Source organism: Danio rerio, chromosome 6 (genome assembly GCF_049306965.1).
Source record: "Danio rerio strain Tuebingen ecotype United States chromosome 6, GRCz12tu, whole genome shotgun sequence".
Taxonomy (NCBI): Eukaryota; Metazoa; Chordata; class Actinopteri; order Cypriniformes; family Danionidae; genus Danio; species Danio rerio.
Genome location: NC_133181.1, coordinates 20,859,003 through 20,880,733, shown reverse-complemented (window position 1 = coordinate 20,880,733; position 21,731 = coordinate 20,859,003). Strand labels below are relative to the sequence as shown.

Below are 21,731 nucleotides of genomic sequence, written 5' to 3'. Positions count from 1 at the left end.
CCAGTACACAGTAAAATAATATTTTTTTAATGCCTTGCCTATTGGCTGCGTATATAACCGTTAAGCTTAAATAGGCTAAACACATTTTAATTAATATTAAAACACATTAACACAAACTAGCCACCCATTGTATATTTTTTAGCAAACGAAAAATGCAATGAATTGTTTGTTTTGGTTTTCTTTTTATTAAAATTAATATAATTATTGGGCTACACAACTTCTACATAACATTGGCTCTGATTGCGTTTTTACAGATATCCTACAGATCGACTTTTTGGGTCAAAGACATTTATGCCTGTTCATTTCATTGCTGTATTTTGACAGATTTTGCAAAGGCTTCAGCTATTCTACCTGTCAGCTGGTACCAGCCTCAGTTTTGCGACATGACTTATGTGGCGTCTAGGTATCATTATCTGGATGACAGCAGGAGAGAGATGAGATCAGACCTCAGATTCGATGTGTGGCCGCACGTCACAGTTACTTTACTGCAATTTTTGAATATTGGTTCATCTAAATCAATTTTTCATTAGATTAAAGCTGAAATGTTGCCAGAGAGACGACGCAACTTTTGGTTTTGGAAGAGGGCAGCTTCAGTGATTAAAAAAAAGCACACACGCAGGATACACTCTATTCATTATTGATTTTTTTAACATTAAACGCATAATAATCAAATGCAAAAAAGAACAGCTAAACTTCGGAAAAAAGTTGCCGCGATAGTTGCTTTATTTGATCTGCAGTTGGCTTGTCAGTGGCGCGGCATTGCTAAATCACTGTTGTTTTAAAAAAAAATAAGATGAATTATTATTAAACTTTGTGAAATGATGCTCACGTGATTTTTAAAATGAGAGTATGCGACGAATATGAAAGAAAAAGAATCGCGCATAACAGGATTTTATGCTACCTGAATATGCAGTGTCAAGAGAGTGACTCCATAAGGTAACATACACTGCACACACTTTATGTAATGTGTGAAGTCGTGGAGGGATATCAGCGCAAGGATAACTCATCATTTAAATGTCCACAGTTAATCTTTAATAGATAAGGTCTGGATTTGCAAGGTTATCAACATTGGGCCCTATCATTCACCCGGTGCAAGGCGCGGCGCAAAAGTCTTTTGCTAGTTTCAGCTTGGTGCAAGAGTCGTTTTGAGGCGTTGCGCTACACTGTTTAAATAGCAGATGCATTTGTGCTCATATGTGCGCCCATAGGCGTTCTGGTCTAAAAAGGAAGGCGCACTGCTGGCGCATTGCTATTTTGAGAAACTAAAATAGATTTTTTATTAGACCAAAACAAACCCGGTCTAAACTCCGGCACAGAGTTGAGCCTCGCTTACGCACTGCTTAATACGCACAAGAGAGCAATAGGCAAATTTCTTTACATATGAAAAAAATAAATATTAAGGATATATATAGGATATAATAAGAATAGATATAGGATATAAATATGAAGGATCAAAATATTACAAAACATATTATTTTCTAGTCTACATAAATATGAAAAATCACTGCTTTTATGTCTTCTTCATCTCGGGAGGCTTTTCATTTCATTCATAACAATTTGCTTTTGTATAATGTTATTATTATTAGCAGTATTATTTATTATATCCATATTTATATTTGTCTTAATAAAAACAAGCTTAGATTTGCCCACCTGTCAGGTTTTAGACCATATGTGGCACAGCATGGGTTTTAGGATATAACTCAGGTTTTTGAACACACTTCGTTATTATTGTTCATTTATTCGTTTGCTGGAAATTAGAACTGAATTTAGAAATAGTTTTGAAACAAATTTTTGCGCTTAACAAACGCAATTAATTATTTATTTTTTAAATAATTGTTTTTGATGTCTGTGCGTAAAGGTTTCCCTATCCAAGAGCGAAAGTGAAAGTGATCCATTATCTCCCATTCTCATGCAGTAGATGCTCTGTTTAACAGTTTTCTGTTTAAAAAACTGTTAACTGTTTGCTAGTGAAATGCTCAGTTTTTCCACTAAGGTTACTTTACATCCTGTAAATAGTGAATGTGCTTATGGCGCGACGCAGCTGGCTGTTAAAGGAAATGGGAGACGAGACTCTGATTGGTTTATCCTCAAAACACACCTATAACTCGTTAAGAAAATAAACTTAACCCTTTTAGACCATGCGCCACGGCGCAAAGCGGATTTCCCGTCCTTAAATTAGCAAAAATGCATTCTGATACGCCCTGAAAGTGTTTGCGCCCTACGTTTTGCGCTCTGCGCATGGACCGTCAAAATAGAGCCCATTGTGTGTATATTTTATTAAACATAAAGTATAGCATCAAGTATAGCCTACTTTACACCTGACCTGCGGATTAACGGCAGGACTCGTAAATATGAAAGAATCGCGCATAACAGGGTTTTATGCTACCCGAATATGCAGTGCCAAGAGAGTGACTCCGTAAGGCAACTTACACTGCACACACTTTATGTAATATGTGAAGTCATGGAGGGATGTCAGCGCAAGGATAACTCATCATTTAAATGTCTACAGTTAATCTTTAATAGATAAGGTCTGGATTTGCAGGGTTATCAACAATGTGTGTATATATTTGGCTTGGAAAAGCCTTCTCTTAAAAATTTTTGTGGTTATCCTTGCAACAAGCAAAAAATAAAAAAATGAATAAATTTCATCGAAACCAAATCTATGAATTATTGGTATTAGTCCTCTGTATCGGCTAGAACATAAATTAAAATACTCATACTCGTATCGGTTTGTAAAAAAAAGTGGTATCGGTGCATCCCTAATAATCACTCAGTTTTCTAAAAGACATACTGTACATTACGCACTGTAAGCTGATCTAATCTCTAATTGAAGTATGCAATTGTGAATCATATATTTAAAAAACAAGTTAATGTTTAGATTTCAAGGGGGAGAAACCAGGAAATAGTTACAAATCGATCTCGCACTTCCTAACCCCTCTGGCCGTAGACGACTGACCAGGTCCTGTGGTGACCACAGCAGATATTAGAGAGGAAACACTACGTTTTAGCAAAGTTATATTTTTTACTTGAATTATTTTTAAAATATCAATGCCTGATTTGTAGTTAAAACCATGTAATCTGTGTGTGGATATATTAAATCTACATTGTTGGTGATAATGTTTTAGCTGTTTTAGCTGTATGAGAACAGATTCATGGCCTCATAACACTGGGTCATTTGTAAGAATAAAAGCTAGTAACTTACTCGTAACGTCGGTGAAATGTTACCACCAACCCCGAGCAGATTCAAAAATGTCTTTATATGATTTAATTTTAGTATTCCTATAGCTCTTTAAAGAGAAAGTCAAAAGTAGTTTGAGCTCAGTGTTTGAACTCTGTGGGCTCTTGAAGCCGGCAAACACAAATAGTGTTCAATTGTTGAAGCTGATGCACATTTTATTCAGCTTTGTAACACAGAGACACAAATTCTACTGAAAGCTCAATGCTGAATAAAAAGCTTTCAAATCCATTTTTTGGTCCTAATTCTTATTTTATAATGATACATCTCACCCAGGTGGAAATCATAATTTACATCTCACCACGGGGTGTGTTACAACTTACCCAAACTGTGGGCGGAATTGTAACATTACACTCCTCCTGTTTGAATGAAACGAAAAACGGTTCACAATTTCTGTATGCGCTGAAAATTAACTTATATCCCATTTAATAGCAGACACTTGTAACGTAAGATCTCAAAGATCTGTAGAGAAATATAATAGAAGCACAACTATCCCTGGTCTCCCCCATTCAAATATATCATATGTACATGCAATTTGGTTTATATATAATATGAATATGATAACATAAATTTATGAGGCCCAAGCTACATTTTAAGGTTTTGGTGAGTATAGGCTCGTATACGCTAATACTTTACCTCTAAGTACAGCATTTATTTTTTTTACTTTTTACGAATGGTAATGATTTTAATTAACTTAATTTAAACGCATTTTATTTAAGCATAGGTCGTACTTCGAGAGACAAATGCTATCTAAAGTTAAAAAGTTTGAGAACCACTTATCTATACTTAACAACACCCCTTTCATCCTGGAAGGACTTCCATCGATGCAGCCGTCCATCTGTTTTTCCATTTACAGTCGTTGCTGTGGTGTGTAATTTCCCTTTTCTTCTTCATGTGGTTCCTTCTGATCTGCAAAATACAATTAAAAAAAGATATTAAATCCTTAATTAAACTAAATACCATTCTTTGAAGGTTTCATCTACCATTATCTCTAGTCTGATTCTGTTCTAACTAATATTTCGCAGCTAAAAGTAAATACTCTACTAGATGACAATCTATAAACTTAGAATAAATAAATGTGTTACAATAATTAGTAAAACTGTAAATAAAAGAAATAACAATTAAAACTACAAATGTTGAACAGGCCGACCACATTACAAATAAATAAATCAGTAAATAAATACAGCAGTAATATGGAATATGTGTTAAAGCTGACAGCAATCAAATACATTATAACAGATCAATTAATCTGATGATATAACAAATAACAATCTGCAAATGTTAAATTAGATAGCAATATACAAGTGAAGCATACAAACAAACAAAAACATTGTATCTATCGGTCAACCAACCTGACAACATAACAAATGGCATTCTACGATTATGAATAAGCTGCTAAAGAAGATAACAGAATACACAAACTTGAAAAATATATATAGTCAAAATCCTAAAATTGACAAGTCGACAAAATAAGTTAAGTTAGCAATCTCACAATCCAACCAACATTCAGTACAATCTACTAACTTCACCAAAAGCACGTCGAAACAACCAAATATAACAACTTAAAACGATACTTTTAGAAAGATCTTCACATACCGCAAATGTCAGCGATGGTCAGACACTTAATGCAGCTCACACTAGTTTCTCATCGTCACCGACGGCTTTTCAAAAACATTCTTTTTTAGAACGTCACTGACTACAGTAACTACAGCAACGCCATCACGTCATCACCAAATGCAATTTCCCTGATTAAACGTGTGCATGACTTCGGTGAATAATAATAACAATAACAATTCTGTTAAGGATTTGGGTCCCTGTAGCGCAATCTTTTGAGTATATAAGTAATAGCAACTTTGATTCTCAGTTTGACTTTATTTATGTTTATATTCTATTTTGCATATACGTCTTATTTTTCAGGCCCTTTTAATACTGTGGTCATGTCATTGGCCTATGAACATTTCCTGCTTATTGCCAAACTATGTCATAACTGTAACAAGATGAAATTTAATCATTAATTTAATCATTATCTTAATGTTAAAACGGCTTCCATTATATTATTAATCAATATGTGGACCTTTTTAGATTCCTGGGAGCTAATTAAAAAAGTAATATAGGAAATAATTAGAACCATTGTTATTGTTTACGTCCCTCAATAATCTGTATCTAAGCTGTATCTCTAATTAGATATATATTTATTTATATTTATTATTTATTTATATATATATATATATATATATATATATATATATATATATATATGTGTGTGTGTGTGTGTACAGTTTAAGCCACCAGAGAACAATGTAGTCACAACTTTGTGTCTCAAAATATAGACAATTTGTGTTGACATAACACTAAATAAGTGTTTAACCTAATAAATTGCAAACAGCATACATGTCCTACATTGCAAATAATCAAACAGAGGACACAATAAATAATAAAAACATTTATTGATTAAACAAGTATTAAACATATAACAATAGAGACTTCCGGTATGCCTCGTGGAGACTAGACGCAGGTGGAAGTCACTCCGTGAACATTCGTGTATTTTTTCTATTAATCTCAGTTATCTTTGTCTTAAATCTATAAAGTGAGCAACGCTGCATCATATCTATACGCAAATATGCCAAAACCGGGAAAATCAGGACGAAATATCGCTGAAATGTTGGCTGAAAGAGGAGGCGAGCAGGCCGCTAACGCCTCGCAGAGGGAGGATGAGCTAACACCTGCTTCTCTGAAGGAGATAATTACGACTACCATTCGCACGGAAGTGTCATCATTACGAACTGAATTCTTATCCGAGCTCCGTTCTGCCGTGTCCACTCTGCAATCAACCCTCTCACTACAAGCTCAGAAGATTGTGGACATTGAAACCGCACTTAATGACTCGGACGGCCGCTTGACAGCGATTGAGGCACTGTGCAACGCACTGAAAAAAGAAAACGGCTCCCTTAAACTCAAAGTGGATGATTTAGAGAACCGCTCGCGGAGGCAAAATCTGAGGATCATTGGAATACCTGAGGGATTAGAGGGTCAAAGTCCGGTTACGTTCATGATATCACTTTTTATTGAACTTTTCGGAGACAGTGCCTTTGAGAGACCACTACAAATTGACCGCGCTCATCGCACCGGCCAAAAAACACACCCGAACGCATATCCTAGGCATATGCTCGTCCGTCTCCACCACTATCAAACCAAAGAACTCATTCTGAAACTAAGTCGTGAACGAGGCTCTTTGGAATTCAACGGTGCGACGATTCGCATTTTCCCGGACATGTCTGCTGAAGTGGCGAGGCAGCGAGCCGAGTTCAAAGATGTGAAAGCTTCATTTCGCAGCGCTGGCGTAACCTATGGCATGCTGCATCCTGCTAAACTACGCGTCGATTACAAGGGACAGCGACATTTCTTCCAAACCCCACAGGCTGCGATGGAATTCTTCACTGCTAACATCAAGAATGCAGCGAATCAGGTTTGATCGACGTAACAGTTAAATGGTCCGAATCAAGAACTGAAGTAAAATTAAGAACTGAACTGACATCTTTGCAAAACGAGTGAAGCCTCAAAATAAATAAAATATGCAATACCATAGCATATTTACCCAGTTTCTGTGCTTTAAAAATACTTTACTTTTTATAGTCGTATGTGATTTTAAGTCAGATACATGTATGCGTTGTCTACTGTTTATTGAATCATTTCTATATACATATATCCGTTCACGGAGCGCTGCCGAAATGACAGCCAAAGTTGAAAGTTGAAACTGTTTACTGGTTTCTTATTCACCTGACTGTAATGTTCTTTTCAGTTAGGTTTGTTATGGATGCTACATTCCGTGACAGTTCTGGTCACGTGGGGGGGACACGGGTTCTTTTTATGTTTTTTTGTTTGTTTTTGGTTCCTTTAGATTTCGTTATGTCTGCTCATTTTGTTTATGCTCTCCATTCAAACACTCTTGACTACTTGAGAAATATCAAGTTATTGTTTAACATTAATGTCAAATGATACCTACCAAGATAGACGGGGCAGGGTTAATATAATTAGTTGGAACGTTAAAGGCTTAAATAATAAAGTGAAGAGTGTGAGGGTTTTTTCTAAGCTAAACAAATTAAAGCCCAATATATGTTTTTTACAGGAAACCCACCTTAAAATCTCGTGCCAAAAAAGCCTGCAGAGGTCATGGGTGGGACAGGTTTTCCATTCAGGCTTTAATAATAAAGCAAGAGGCACTGCCATTTTAATTAATAAGAATACACAGTTCAAACCTTCCAATATTATTTCAGATCCCAACGGCAGATACGTGATTGTGCCAGGCATCCTCTATAATAGTCAAGTTACTTTAGTAAGCGTTTACGCACCTAATTGGGATAACCCAGATTTCTTTACTACACTCTTCTCTAAACTCCCGGACCTGAATCTTTATCAACTGATTATGGGAGGTGACTTTAATTGCATTCTAAACACAGTTCTTGATAGATCATCCCCCAAATCAACCCTTCAATCTCAGTCTTCTAAAACAATTAATTCTTTTTTAGAATTGTGTGGAATAACTGATATTTGGCGTTTCCTAAATCCTACTTCTAAAGTTTTTTCCTTTTTTTCTCCTGTGCACCATACTTATACACGTATTGATTATTTTTTCATTGACAGTAAACTTATTTCTCGAGTGAACTCCTCCTCATATGACACTATAACTGTTTCAGATCATGCTCCAGTAATTCTTGAACTGGTCCTTCCTGGAAGCTATTCATTTTGTACTTGGAGAATGAATGCTTTACTTTTATCTAAGAGCCATTTTGTTGAGTTTTTTTCAGAAAAGATCTCTACATTTCTTGAAATCAATTCAACGGATGGGATTTCTTCATCTTTACTTTGGGAAACACTTAAAGCATATTTACGTGGAGAAATAATATCTCACTCAGCTTATATAAAAAAGGAGTGTAATAAGAAACTTTTTAAACTTTCTGATCAAATTGGTAAATTGGACCAAATTTATGCACAACACCCAAGCACATCACTATTTAATGAAAGAATCTTTTTACAATCTGAATATAACCAACTTTCTACTGCCCAAGCTGAGCAGCTTTTGCTCAAATCACGACACCTTTTTTATGAGTTTGGTGATAAACCAGGTAAAACACTTGCACTGCAACTCAGGCTTAAAACAGCAAAAAACTTTATCACCCAAATTCAAACCCAAGAAGGCATTATTGTTTCAGACCCTCAAGAAATTAATAATACATTTAAATCTTTTTACTCTTCATTGTACCAGTCAGACTCCCTTAAAGACCCTAACATTATTAGTAGATTTTTTGACAATCTTAATATTCCTCAAATAAGTAGTGAATTAAAAGCAAAAATGGATGAACCTATCAGCTTAGATGAAATTTCAAAATCTATTGCACAAATGCAAAGCGGAAAATCTCCGGGGCCTGACGGATTTCCCACAGAGTTTTTTAAAAAGTTTTCCGCTCAGATTTCACCTTTGCTTCTCTCTGTTTTTGAAGACTCTTTAAATAATGGTAATCTCCCTTCTTCTTTGCGCCAGGCATCAATCTCTCTTCTTTTAAAACCTGATAAAAATCCATTGGAGTGTGGGTCCTACCGTCCTATCTCTCTTCTTAATGTAGATGTAAAAATCTTGGCTAAGATTCTTGCTCTTAGATTAGAAACTGTTATCCAAGATATCATACACCCTGACCAAACCGGCTTTATTAAGAACAGGCAGGCCTTTTTTAACCTGAGGAGGTTGATGAACATAATTTACACCTCATCTGACTCCTCTGTGCCTGAGGCCTTAGTCTTACTCGACGCGGAGAAAGCTTTCGACCGCGTCGAGTGGGACTATCTATTCTACACATTAAAAAAATTTGGGTTTGGTGACAAATTTGTTTCTTGGGTAAGACTCCTATACTCTTCTCCCTTGGCGTCTGTGAAAACAAACAGCAATAGTTCGGATTATTTTCCTCTTCACCGTGGCACCAGACAAGGTTGCCCACTTTCCCCTATTTTATTTGCTTTAGCTATAGAGCCTCTTGCAATTTGCTTTCGCAATAATCCTGAGATTGCTGGTATTTTCAGGGCCGGAAAAGAACAGAAAATTTCTCTTTATGCTGATGATGTGGTATTGTATATTTCAGACCCAGAAACTCTTTTGGCTTTCAAACAATGTCTAGTCTGTCTCCCATATAAAAAAACCCTTCTTTCCTGCCCTCTATCTCAGACCAATCTTTTGCATCATGGTTTAGAAAAGGCATTGTAAGCATTAATGACCTTTTTTGTGATGATACATTTGTTACATTTTCTTATTTATCAGAAAAATTTAACCTTCCCAAAACTCATTTTTTTCGATATCTTCAGACACGTGAATTTATACGAAATACTTTTTCCCATTTTCCCCTTGCACCTCCCAAACAAGAAATCGATCAGGTTTTAGATACAAAAATTTGTAAAGGTGCAGTCTCTAAAATTTATAAAACAATTTTTTCATTTATTAGACAGTTAGATTCCTCATCCTTTTTAAAAATAAAGCAGAGCTGGGAATCAGATCTCAATCATGTTTTCACAGACGAGGAATGGTCCAAGGCTCTGTCTCGTGTACAAACCTCTTCTATTTGTGCTCGTCATTCCCTTATACAATTCAAATTATTGCATAGAGTATATTGGACTAAGGCAAAAATATCTAAAATTAACCCTGGTTTTGATCCAACTTGTGATCGGTGTCGACAAGCTCCAGCCACTCTTCTTCATACTTTCTGGCTTTGTCCAGCGCTAAGCACTTTTTGGGCATCAATTTTTAAATCAATTTCTGAATGCTTTCTTTTAGATATTGAGCCATGCCCCCTAGTAGCATTATTTGGACTTAACCCTACAAATGTTTCTTTGTCATCTACACAATCAAATGCACTTGCTTTTTGTTTAATAATTGCTAAAAGGCTTATAACACTAAACTGGAAAAATCCTTCCCCACCCAGTTACATACATTGGATGCATGATCTGATGCAGTCTATGCAAATAGAAAAGATTAGATATACAGTTTGCGGTAATACTGAAAAATTTGACACTATCTGGCAACCATTCCTCTTACACTTTAAAAATAAAAATAATAAATAAATAAACATGTATATATGTATGTGTATTTGTATGCAAGTATATAGCTGACTTATCTTCCCTACCCCTGGCTTGGTTATGAGTGGAGAGTGTGTTTTTTTTTTTATTTATTTATTTTATTTTTTGTTTTTATATATATATTTTATTATTATTTTATTTTCTACTGCTGTACCCTTTGAGTATTTGTATTTATATATTCTCGGCACTGTTGTTGTTGTTGTTGTTGTTTTTTGTTTTGTTTTTTTTCCTTAATGCATGAATATGTAACTATATTTTATTCAGAGAGAAAGAAAACGTGAGCAAAATTGTACTCTACCACCACATTGGATCAGTTGATGTCTAATGATTCTGTGGCTCTCTGACTAACATATTTCAATAAAAACAGAGTTAAACTAAACTAAACTAAACATATAACAATAAAATTAAATACATTTTGTACTGCTCAAGAATTAAAAATTTCAATATAGCAATAACAATGAAGCTGCACAATAATGACACATTATAAACAAATTTTAGTAAATAAGAAGATTTAAAGAAAATTCTGAAATTGCACATGCACAAAAGTTTCCAAATAGACTATAAGAAAAAGCTTTGAAAGTGCAAAGGCACTAAAAAAGTAAACAACTTAAAATACCCATGTAAAAATATATGAAATTGCACAAGACATCTTAAAATAGCTATTTTTTATAGAAACCTGATTAGAAACCAGTTAAAGAAATAGTAAATATAGTATAATGGATAATGCATTGTAAGAGGTGTTTTTAAAATTATAGCAGCAAGGCTATTATAGCAGTGTGAAATCTGTTAAAAAAAACAACAACTTCATTTATATATTGATTAAATTAAAAGACTTTTCATTTCTTAAAGGTTAGTTCACTTCCAGAATAAAAACTACAAATAACTTTTTCACCCCTTCGTCATCCAGGATGTTCAGTTATTTATTTCTTCAGTCCTAAAGGAAGAAACTATGTTTTTTGATGAAATCATTCAGGATTTTTCTCTGACTTCTGTGATGCTTCCTTGTTTGAATTTATTTAAAGCAGTTTTTTATTTAAAGCAGTAGAATGTCTCTAAATGACCCCAGCCTAGGAATGAAAAATAAAAAGCCTAGCATAATGATTGGCCATTTTCTTAAAAAAAATGTAAATACTTTTTAAATTCCCTATGAAATTAAAAAATTTTTTTTATTATAAACATGGTAATTTTAAGGTTATCTATGAGCTAATGTGCTCCAAAACACACACATTGAGAAGATATAAACATTCAAAGCTTTAGGATTTGCCATTTCCTGCAAAATGAAACAAGAAATTATTTGATGTCACCTCATGCTTCAGATTCTCATCACATCTGCTGACCAATCAAATGCTCTTCTAGTATTTGATATGTCCCACCCCATTCAAGATGCTGAAATTGGTCATTGTCTTCCTGTTTCAGAATAAATCTGCACATTTTAAAGCATTGCACATTACCGACCCAGTGTTTAAAGTGTAGATAGGACTGCTCAATATGAGTATTACTGTATGTGATGCCTGATATTATAAATTCCCATAATTGATCATTTATTGACGACTCATCAACCTTAATAACCATGAAATGTGTCTACTTCAGTGGCACACTGTCAGGAGGTGAGTACATTATCTGTAGCGTTTTATTCTGGAAGTGAACTAATCATTTAAAGGGCACCTATTAATCACTTTTTTTTTTTTTTTTTTTTGGTGTCCCCAGATTTTGTCTTTGTTTCAGTTTCAGCTCAAAATACCCTACATACCTTTGTTTATATATATTGTTTTTGTTTTAAACGGTTGAAAAAAGTGTTGTTTCTGTGTATGTGCCTTAAAGTCAAATGAGTTGTTTCTCTGTGCCTCGTATTGGAAATAAAGTAGTGTTTGAACATGTCAACTACTGATCCACAATGACAGGCAATCACCCAGACACTGATGAAGCAGAGACCCAGTCTCAAATAACAATGTTACGGGACCTACAGTTTTATGCCCCTTTTTGATTTAAAATAAGTCTCTGATGACCCAGGAGTGTGTGTCTGATGTTTCAGCTCAAAATACCATACAAAATTATTTTATAACTCTTTGAAACTGACCCTTATAGGCCTCTATTTTAACAATCTAAGCATAAAGTCTAAAGTGCATGGAACAAAAGCATTAAGAGCATGTCCGAATCCACTTTTGCTATTTTAAGGACGGGAAAATCTGTTCTGTGCCCTGGAACATGGTTATTCTTTTTATGAGTTAAGGGTGTGTTTTCAGCATAATGTGCATTAAACCAATCAGAGTCTCATCTTTAACCTTATGTTTACACCGAAAGCGGCGACAGCGTCAAAGTAGCCAGAATTAATTCAATTTCAATGAGAGCCGGTGGCGAGGAGTAGCGCAGCGCGCCTTCACCGTTGTGGCATCGAAGAGAGTTGAAATCAAGTTAACTTTAAGGTAATAAGCTATGATGTGGTTCGGCGGCAAGCAATCAGAATGTAGAAGTCCACCGCTTGAGAGCAGTCCAGAGAACACAGTCACTGTGAACTTTGGTTCTGACCACAGTTGTTTCCAAAGGTTTGATTATTGCGGTCACCGGATTTCCCATTATTTGCAATGTTTTCTTACAGGAACATACATTAAAAAGTTACTGGTGAGTTACTGATGTGAATTAATGTTATATATATTTTTCCTTAAAAAAGTGGGAATCTCAGTAAAAACAGTATTGCTACTTCAGAATATTTCAGACATATAAACACATTAGATAATTAAGTGCAGCAAAGCCACACCACATGCAACTTGATCTTCCATTATTAAATAAATTTGATAAAAAGTGTGCAACATTTTCACGCTTGAAAGCATGTTTTATGTGGGAATGTAACTGATATGCTGCAACGGCCCCTTTAAATACAAGATCAATATTGCGAATTTTGACGCTCTCGCCGCCAGAGCTGAAGGCAGACAGTGATGTCACCAAGGCGGTCAAAGCAACCTTTGACGCTCTTGACGCTTTCGGTGTGAACGTATAGTAAGAGTCAGTTGTGTTGCACCATGGCTCATTTTCTATATACATGGTGGACTTTGTAAGTGGAAAAACTAAACGCTTCACTACCAAGAAAACAGTTAAACAGATCATCTGTGCGAGGATGAAGACTGAGCCTCCTTCAGTCGGCCTCTACTTTCTCTTTACTTTACTTTTACTCTTTAACTATAGCTAACACGCTCTGCACAGGACTTTAAACCAGCATTCATCTGGTCAATAGCGTGGTCTATTTCAGTTCCTCAAAATGCGCCACCAATACGCCTTAACACACCACCTTTTTAGACCAGAACACCCATGAAAGCACCAAGTAATGGTCCAAAGTGGCACAAATGGATTTGGTTAACAACATAGTGCAAAACATGAAAATTACAGTTGTACTGATCTGAAAATAGCAACCACGCCATACACACCTTGCACCTTATTGCGCCGAGTGTGTGATAGGGCCCTTAGGCTTTGATCCTAATTGTGTCATTTTGGTGACTGTTGCTTTCAAGATAATGTGAAATTAATATAATTTTTTTACATGTCAGTGAGTGACAAAATTTGTCTTTAGAAGATATAAAACTGATATAAGCATCCAAAGCTTGCAGTTTGTCACTGTCGTCTAAATGGATCAATGATTTTTTCCCCATCACCTCATACATCAGTTTTTCCTCAAATCTTGACCATTCAAATGCTCTTTAGTATTTAACATAACCCGCCATTTTCAAGACGCTTCCCATTTGCTTTTCATTTGATTTTTCATTTTGCTTGAGCTCAACCACTCTCACTGGCAGAGCTGTGATATGTGATATTGATATAAATACAATATTGGCTGTTTTTTTTCTTTTTTAAAAGGGGAAAAGCTAATCTTTCCCACCGTCTCTCCATGTTTCAGTTGAGATTACGTCAAACATAGAATAAAAATGTTGAATTGAATCATCCAACTATGATAGAAAGACATTTACTGAAATAAATTCCAACATGCGCATCAAAGAAAGTCATGTGATTTTGTTTTAACAGATTATGTGATAACCAGGAGTGATGGTACAGCATTAGGCAAACAAGTGGACCGACCAAAATTTAGAACATCTGAAATGTTGTTTTTTAAAGTCATTCAGCCAAAGTTCATCCTCAGACTGGTTCAGTATTATTATATCCAGGCGCAAGTCATTTATTAAATAAGAGAAAGGACCAGTGTCTTCTCCTACCACAGCAAATTCCATTTTTTATTTTTATATTTGGTGCCGGTTTATCAGGAAGTGACCATTTTTGTTCTCTTAGATGGAAACAGTGCTTTATTCACAAATGTCTTATGCAATATTCCAGTTATGTGCATAAATCTCTTTAGATGGAAACACAGCTAAGGATAACTAGAGCTGCTTTTCCACTATCGTGCCAAACCGTTCTAAGAACACTTCGGTACGGTTACGGTTGTTTCTCTACTGAGCCTGGAACGGCACGGCACGATTACAAACTGTTCTCGGCCCGGAATTCTGAATCACATTTTACCTGTTTTTATGTTTTTTAATCAGTTTTTTTTACTTGTTTCTTTTATTCTTGTTTATGTATTCTGTGTTTATGTTTTATTCACTTTGAATTGCCACTGTGTATGAAATGTGCTATATAACGTTCGAGGTTACTAAAGTAACCCTTCGTTCCCCGAGGAGGGGAACGGAAGCACTATAAGTGGATTTGATTGTAAAATCCACGCATTGGGAGGTTCGGTTCAGAAGCTACTCGTCTGAAAGAGTATTGAACGGGCCAATTAAGAATGAATTGGCAGCGCAAGCCTGCGCAGGTGAGCGGCATAAGCAATCAACTGAGTATATAAGCTCACCTGGCGCCAGCAGACGCTATCCTTTTTAAGCTGAAGAGACTTTCAACAGCTAAGGGACAGTCATTATGGCGACGGAGTATAGTGCTTCCGTTCCCCTCCTCGGGGAACGAAGGGTTACTTTAGTAACCTCGAACGTTCCCCTTCGGGGGGAACTTCAGCACTATAAGTGGATTTGATTGTAAAATCCACGCATTGGGAGCCCATTGAAAGCGCCATAATGACTGCACCTTACCAACACCCCCGATGAGGAGATAGTCAAGCAAGCGTGACGCACCCACATCATGGGGGGCGCGGTCCTCCAACGTGTCCCTGGCCCTAATTTATCCTACTTCAACAGAAGTTTTACGGATTTATATATATTTTTTGGGAAGTCGTGAGCATCTAGATAATTCTAGGAAAATACGACAGTACGTTGGGAAGCGTGCAATCCTGATAGGGATGACGCTGCGGAGGCCATCCGTTACCCAAGGGGGGATAGATGGCAGAATTTACATATGGACTAGCCCTAAAAAGGGGGAGTACGCATAGCAAAAGAGTGGTTAGCGGGGAGGGAAGACACGGGTCCGCCCAGGGGGGGGACTTAACCGTGGCGGAATAAGCATATGGGATCGCCTAGTGGGGATCACGCATAGCAGGCACCTTTACCCAAAACGCGGGCTGACCAGCGGGCAGACCTACAACGTAGTGGGCCAGCAAGTGACTCCTCCGCTGAGTCAGTGCTGGGGGCCACGGAGGAATCTGCAGGGCTCACCTGACGGGGAACTTTACTGACAGATAAAAAGGCGCACGTATCTCCGTGTTAGGGAAAATGGCGCAGCAAGCGTGTTTCAACACCCTACCGAATTGTTTCCTCAATCACCAAGGGTTACCTAATACCCTTGAGGAAACCGGCTCCACTCGCAAATTGTAAAACCTTGCAAATGTGTTGGGTGTCACCCAGCCCGCAGCTCTACAGATGTCTGTTAGAGGGGCGCCGCGTGCGCGCGCTCGAGAGGATGCGAAGCTCCGAGTGGAGTGCGCACGCGCTCTCGGGGGACGCGGCTCATCTCGGCTCTGATAGTGAAAGAAAGGCATCCACAATCTAGTGGGAACTTATTTCGGTACGGCACTTCCCTGCTGCCAACCGCTATAACAGACGAAGAGCTGCTCAGATGATCTAAACTCTGAGTGCGGTCCGGATAATACGCAAAACGCGAACTGGACAATAAGAAGGGCTGGGTCTGCCTCCTCCGAGGGCAGCGCTTGCAGGCTCACTACCTCGTATTAAAACGGAGTGGTAGGAACCTTGGGCACATATCGCGGGCGGGGTCTCAGGACGTGAGAGAAGCCAGCCCAATTACAGGCACGAGTCACTGACCGAAAAATGCCTCCGGGTCCCCGACCCTCTAATCGATATCAACGCGACCAGCAGAGCTGTCTTCAGGGACAGAAAGATACTGAGTCGAGGATCGAAGGGATCTGACGCGGCTTGTGTAGCGAGGGCGAGATCCTAAGAGGGCATGAGAGGGGGCGGGGTGGATTTTATTCGCTTAACGCCCCTGAGGAACCGGATGATGAGGTTATGCGTTCCCATGGTGCTGCCAGCCACCGCGTTATGAGAGCGGAGATGGCAGCCACGTAACCTTGAGTGTGGAGGGCGACAGCCTGCTCTCCAACTTCTCTCGGCGTAAAGAAAGCACAACGCTGATCTGGCAAATTACGGGGGTCTTCTCAGCGAGAGACACACCATTCAGTGAATAGACTCCACGTCAGGGCATAGGCGCGCCGCAATCGGAGGTTACCTAAGTCTTCCTCGCGTCTAAAAATCTCTTCAAAGATCGGCGAGGGTGCCAGGTGGTGCCCTGTCCCTGAGAGAGTAGGTGCTCTCTCGAAGGGACTGCCAGGGGAGGGCTATCGCGAGGGAGAGCTCTGACATCCAGGTCCGGTTGAGCCAGAGGGGCGCAACCAGCAACCTGTTCCTCGTCCTCCCTGACCTTGCACAGTAACTGCGCGAGCAGGCTCACTGGGGGAAACGCGTATTTGCGCGTGCCCCGAGGCCAGCTGTAAGCCAGTGCATCCGTGCCGAGAGCACTCGGTCAGGGAAAGAACAACTGGCAATGAGCGATCTCGGGGGAAGCAACAGATCGATCTGGGCTTCCCCGAATCGCGCACATATCAGCTGAACAGACTCGGGGTGGAGTCTCCATTCTCCAGGACGCAAGGCTGCCGTGAGAGCGCATCGGCTGCACGGTTGAGCTTGCCTGAATATGAATGGCGTGCAGCGATTTCAGCCGCGGATGACTCCAGAGGAGCAGACGGCGGGCGAGCTGAGACATGCGGCGAGAGCGCATACCCCCTATACGGCTGATATACGCCACCGCCGCCGTACTGTCCGTCCTGACCAGCACGTGTTGCCGCTCCAGCACCGGAAAAAAACGGTGGAGAGCGAGGAACACTGCCAACAGCTCCAGGCGATATGCCAATGCAACTGGGTACCTTTCCACAGGTCCGCAGCCGCATGCCCGCAACGCACAGCCCCCCAGCCCATGTTGGAAGTGTCTGCTGAAACGACAACAAGACTGGACGCCTGTTCTAGAGACACCCAGGCCTGTAGGAACGAGGGGTCGCTCCAAGGGCTGAGGGCGCGGCGACACAGCGCAGTAACAGAGACTCGGTGTGCGCGCGCGTGCCATGCGCGTCTGGGGACTCGATCGTGAAGCCAGTGCTGAAGTGGTCTCATATAGAATAATCCGAGCGGCATGAAGCGGCTGCGGATGCCATATGCCCCAGGAGCCTCTGAAATAGTTTCAGTGGGACCACTATTTTACTGTCGAGCTCTCTCAGACAGTACAGCATCAGCTGAGCGCGCTCTCCGGAGAGGCGCGCTGCCATGGTGACCGAGTCCAGCTCCAGCCCGAGAGAAGAGATCCTCTGCACGGGGGCGAGTTTGCTCTTTTCTCGGTTGACCTGAAACCCCCACAGGTGGAAGTGCCAGAGCACTTTGTCTCTGTGCATAATCAACTGCTCCGAGAGAGGGCAAAAATCAGCCAGTCGTAAAGAAATTGAGTATGCAGATGCCCGCGAGCCGAAGGGGCGCTGAGGCACCCTCCGCGGGCTTGGTGAGGACCTGCGGAGACAGAGAGAGCCCGAAGGGGAGGGCTTTGTATTGCCAAGCTCGACCTTCAAACGCAAACCGCAGAAACTGTCGGTGGCGAGGAAGAGTGGAGACATGGAAATACGCGTCCATCAGGTCTAATGCTGCAGACCAACCCAGAGGACGAACGCACCGGAGGATGCGCTTCTGCGTGAGCATTCTGAACGGCAGCTTGTGCAGGCAGCGGTTCAAAACGTGCAGATCTAGGATTGGCCGTGACCCACCGCTCTTTTTGGGCACGATGAAGCGTGGGCTGTAAAACCCGCTCTCCATCTCGGCTGGAGGGAGCGGCTCGATTGCCTCCTTCGCCAGGAGGACAGCAATCTCCTCTCGCAAGACAGGGGCGGACAGGGGGCTGACCCTGGTGAATACACACCCGTGACTTGGGGGGCCGTTTCGCGAACTGAATCGCATAGCCGAGTCTGATTGTACGTATGAGCCACCGCGAAGAGCTGGCCCGCGCTAACCAGGCAGGCAGAGCTCTCGCTAATGGACTCAATCGCTACAATCGCTGACGTACCAGCAGTGGGGCAGCGCGGAGTGGGTGTGCTGATCCGGGAAGCTCGCGGGTCCCACGGAAAAGCTGGAGGTGAGATATTTGCTCTCACTCCAAACCCGAGCTCCGGAGGGGAGGCTCGAGGGGTGAGAGAAAGGAGACCGTCCTCCCAGCGCTCGTGAGCCACTGGCGAAACGCACCGAATCTGCAAGCTAGAAAGCATAGAGTCCCAGACTGGCAGATTTCGGGCTGTCACATCTGGGGAAGTGAAAAGTGCCCTTTCATAATGTTTTCATGGCAGTAAAAAGTGCCGTTGGAAATGGGGCCCCGCCCTCCAGCGGGGAAAGAGCAAGTTCCCTCTTCTCCAGATGGCCTGTCCCAGGGGCGCTTCGCGGTCCGTTGCCGGACTTAGCGGCGTTCTGGGCAGGGGGGCTGCCTGCTTCCGAGGTGCCCGACGCGCTCGCTTCGCCGGAGGCGTGTGCGGGGGCGGAGCAGCTCTCGTAGGCGGGCGCCTTCGGCGAGGAGCAGGTATGAATGGCACGGCGGGCGGAGCGGGCTACGGACCGCCGATAAGACATCACCCACCAACTGCTCTCTCACCGCCTTGAATTCCTGGGTGAATTCACAGACAGTGTCGCCGAACCTGGCTGGGGATATGGGGAAGTCAAGAAAGCGGACTTTGTCGACTTTGCGCATATCAGCCAGGGGTGGCGCTCCTGGACCACTAATGTGGACATCGTCCTCCCCAACGCACACGCAGCGGACTCAGTAGTCCGAAGAGCTAAGTCGGCGGCGGTGCGAAGCTCGTAAGCCTGGGTTGGACCCACCCTCGTGCTGCTCGGCCAGCGCCTGCGCTTGGTAGCGCTGGTAGGTGGCTATCGCATGCAAGGCGGAAGCAGCCTGGCCCGCAGCTATGTAAGCTCTAGCTCCGAGGGAGGTAGATAACTTACAGGCTTTGAATGGGAGACGAGGCGGACCCCGCCAAGAAGAGGCGCCGCGCGGATTTACCGCCATCGCGCACTCAACCTGAGGAATCGCCACATACCCCCTGGCTGTTTCACCGTCAAGAGTGGTTAGGGTGGAGGAACACGCAGCACGAGCAGAAAAAAGTGCTTTACAAGACCGCGTGAGCCTACTGTGCACCTCCGGGAAGAAGGGAACGCCCCTCTAGTCGGTCCGGCCGCGGAGCTGGGGGATAAACCATCTCCAACCCACGGCCGAAGCAGCCCGGGAAAGCACGGCTAACATGTCCGTTTCAGGATCCGTAGTGACAGCGCTCACCAGCCCGAAGAGGGCGAGCGGGTCTGGATCATCATCGGACAATGAAAGCCCACCCTCCGATGCCGCGGTGGACATCTGGTCTCCGGTGTCATCGGGCGTAAGGGCTACCATCTGTTAGACGGATCGCTTCCCCCGCCCGAAGCTTGGATAGAGCGCTTAGAGGAGCGGGAGGTCCGCGGGCCCGTGGGCGACGGATTATCTCTCGCTGAAACCCTCAGATCTGCCCGAGTGCCCGCTGCAGAGCAGGGGACAACTGGGGTGGTTCACCCTTTTGCAAAGGCTAACCGTGATCTTGCGCAACAGTCATGGCATCGCAATGACGACATGAACTGCCCGCGAGCAGCGCATTAACATGCTGGACCCCCAGACATGCAACGCAGTGCCCGCGCCCATCATCCGAGGACAGGAAACCACCGTATCCAGAAACGCACAGTCGGAGCGCCGTCCTGATAAGGACGTGCTGCACGACTGTGTTGCTCTTTCTGTGAAGTTTGCAACTTTATACGCACCGCTCTGGAGGACCGTCCCAAAGAACGCCAGGCAAGGGAGAAACCCAGCTCGACCGTCTGCCACTGCGTGTACACACTCTGGACCGGGAGAATGCTCTCGTTCGCTCAGAATCGCTGGTCACAGCCGGAGGAACCCTCATCGACTCGATCAGAAAGTCTCTGAAGCGAAAAGGATAGCGTCTGCTGGCGCCAGGTGAGCTTATATACTCAGTTGATTGCTTATGCCGCTCACCTGCGCAGGCTTGCGCTGCCAATTCATTCTTAATTGGCCCGTTCAATACTCTTTCAGACGAGTAGCTTCTGAACCGAACCTCCCAATGCGTGGATTTTACAATCAAATCCACTTATAGTGCTGAAGTTCCCCCCGAAGGGGAAATAAACTTGCCTTGCCTTACAATATTTATCTTAGCTTATAAAGGAGCTAACATGACCAAAATAGTTACTAAATATTTTAAAATCTACAAGACAATCAATTAGAGAACACATATTATATAAAAATAAATGGGAAAAAGAATGCATTATTGAAACTACTGAGGAAGAGTGGAAAAGAATTGTTAAAACAGTGGAAATCAACATCCTCCTCAGTCTGGAGGGGATTTGGTGGAAAAAACTTAATTTTTTTTTTTTTTGTCACCCTTAAACAAAAGAGATACTTAAACAAAAAGGCAGTCTGCTGGAGATTATGTGGCTCAAATAAAGCAAATCATTCATATATTTTCTGAAAATGTTTAAAAACCCAGGAATTTAGGCAAGAAATTCATAAATGTTTATAAAATGTATTCCATATTCCCATCAATTTTTCTTTCTCAACTTTATACTTAGGCCTAAAAAATTATATGTTAGAAGAAAAATCTGACAAAAAACTGCTGAAAATATTGCTGATAGCCTGTAAAAAAGCTAGAAAGAAGAAAGAAGAACACTAGCTATTTTAAATATTGTACATTTAAGATCCTAAAAGTAACATCCTCATAGTTCCATATGTACATAGTTTAGGTAATAAAAAAATAATAATAATATTAATAATAAATAAATAAATAAATAAACAAATAGGGAAAAAGGGAAAGAAAAGGGTTGACTGGGTGCCACAACATGACAAAAAAGAAGCACACAATTGAATTGTAACAGAAAAC

The 21,731-nt window shown here is 41.1% G+C and overlaps 1 protein-coding gene across 1 annotated transcript in view; it reads right to left on the bottom strand.

Annotated features, from left to right (window-relative positions):
• Positions 1 to 1,841: 1,841 nt before the first annotated feature.
• The window catches only part of LOC137490198 (serine/threonine-protein kinase pim-3-like), a 25,144-nt gene continuing 5,254 nt past the window's right edge, over positions 1,842 to 21,731 (bottom strand). The window contains exon 8 of the mRNA XM_068219205.2: positions 1,842 to 4,144. Within this exon, the coding sequence (XP_068075306.2) occupies positions 4,086 to 4,144 (59 nt within the window). The 3' untranslated portion in view covers positions 1,842 to 4,085. The remainder of the gene's footprint in view (positions 4,145 to 21,731) is intronic.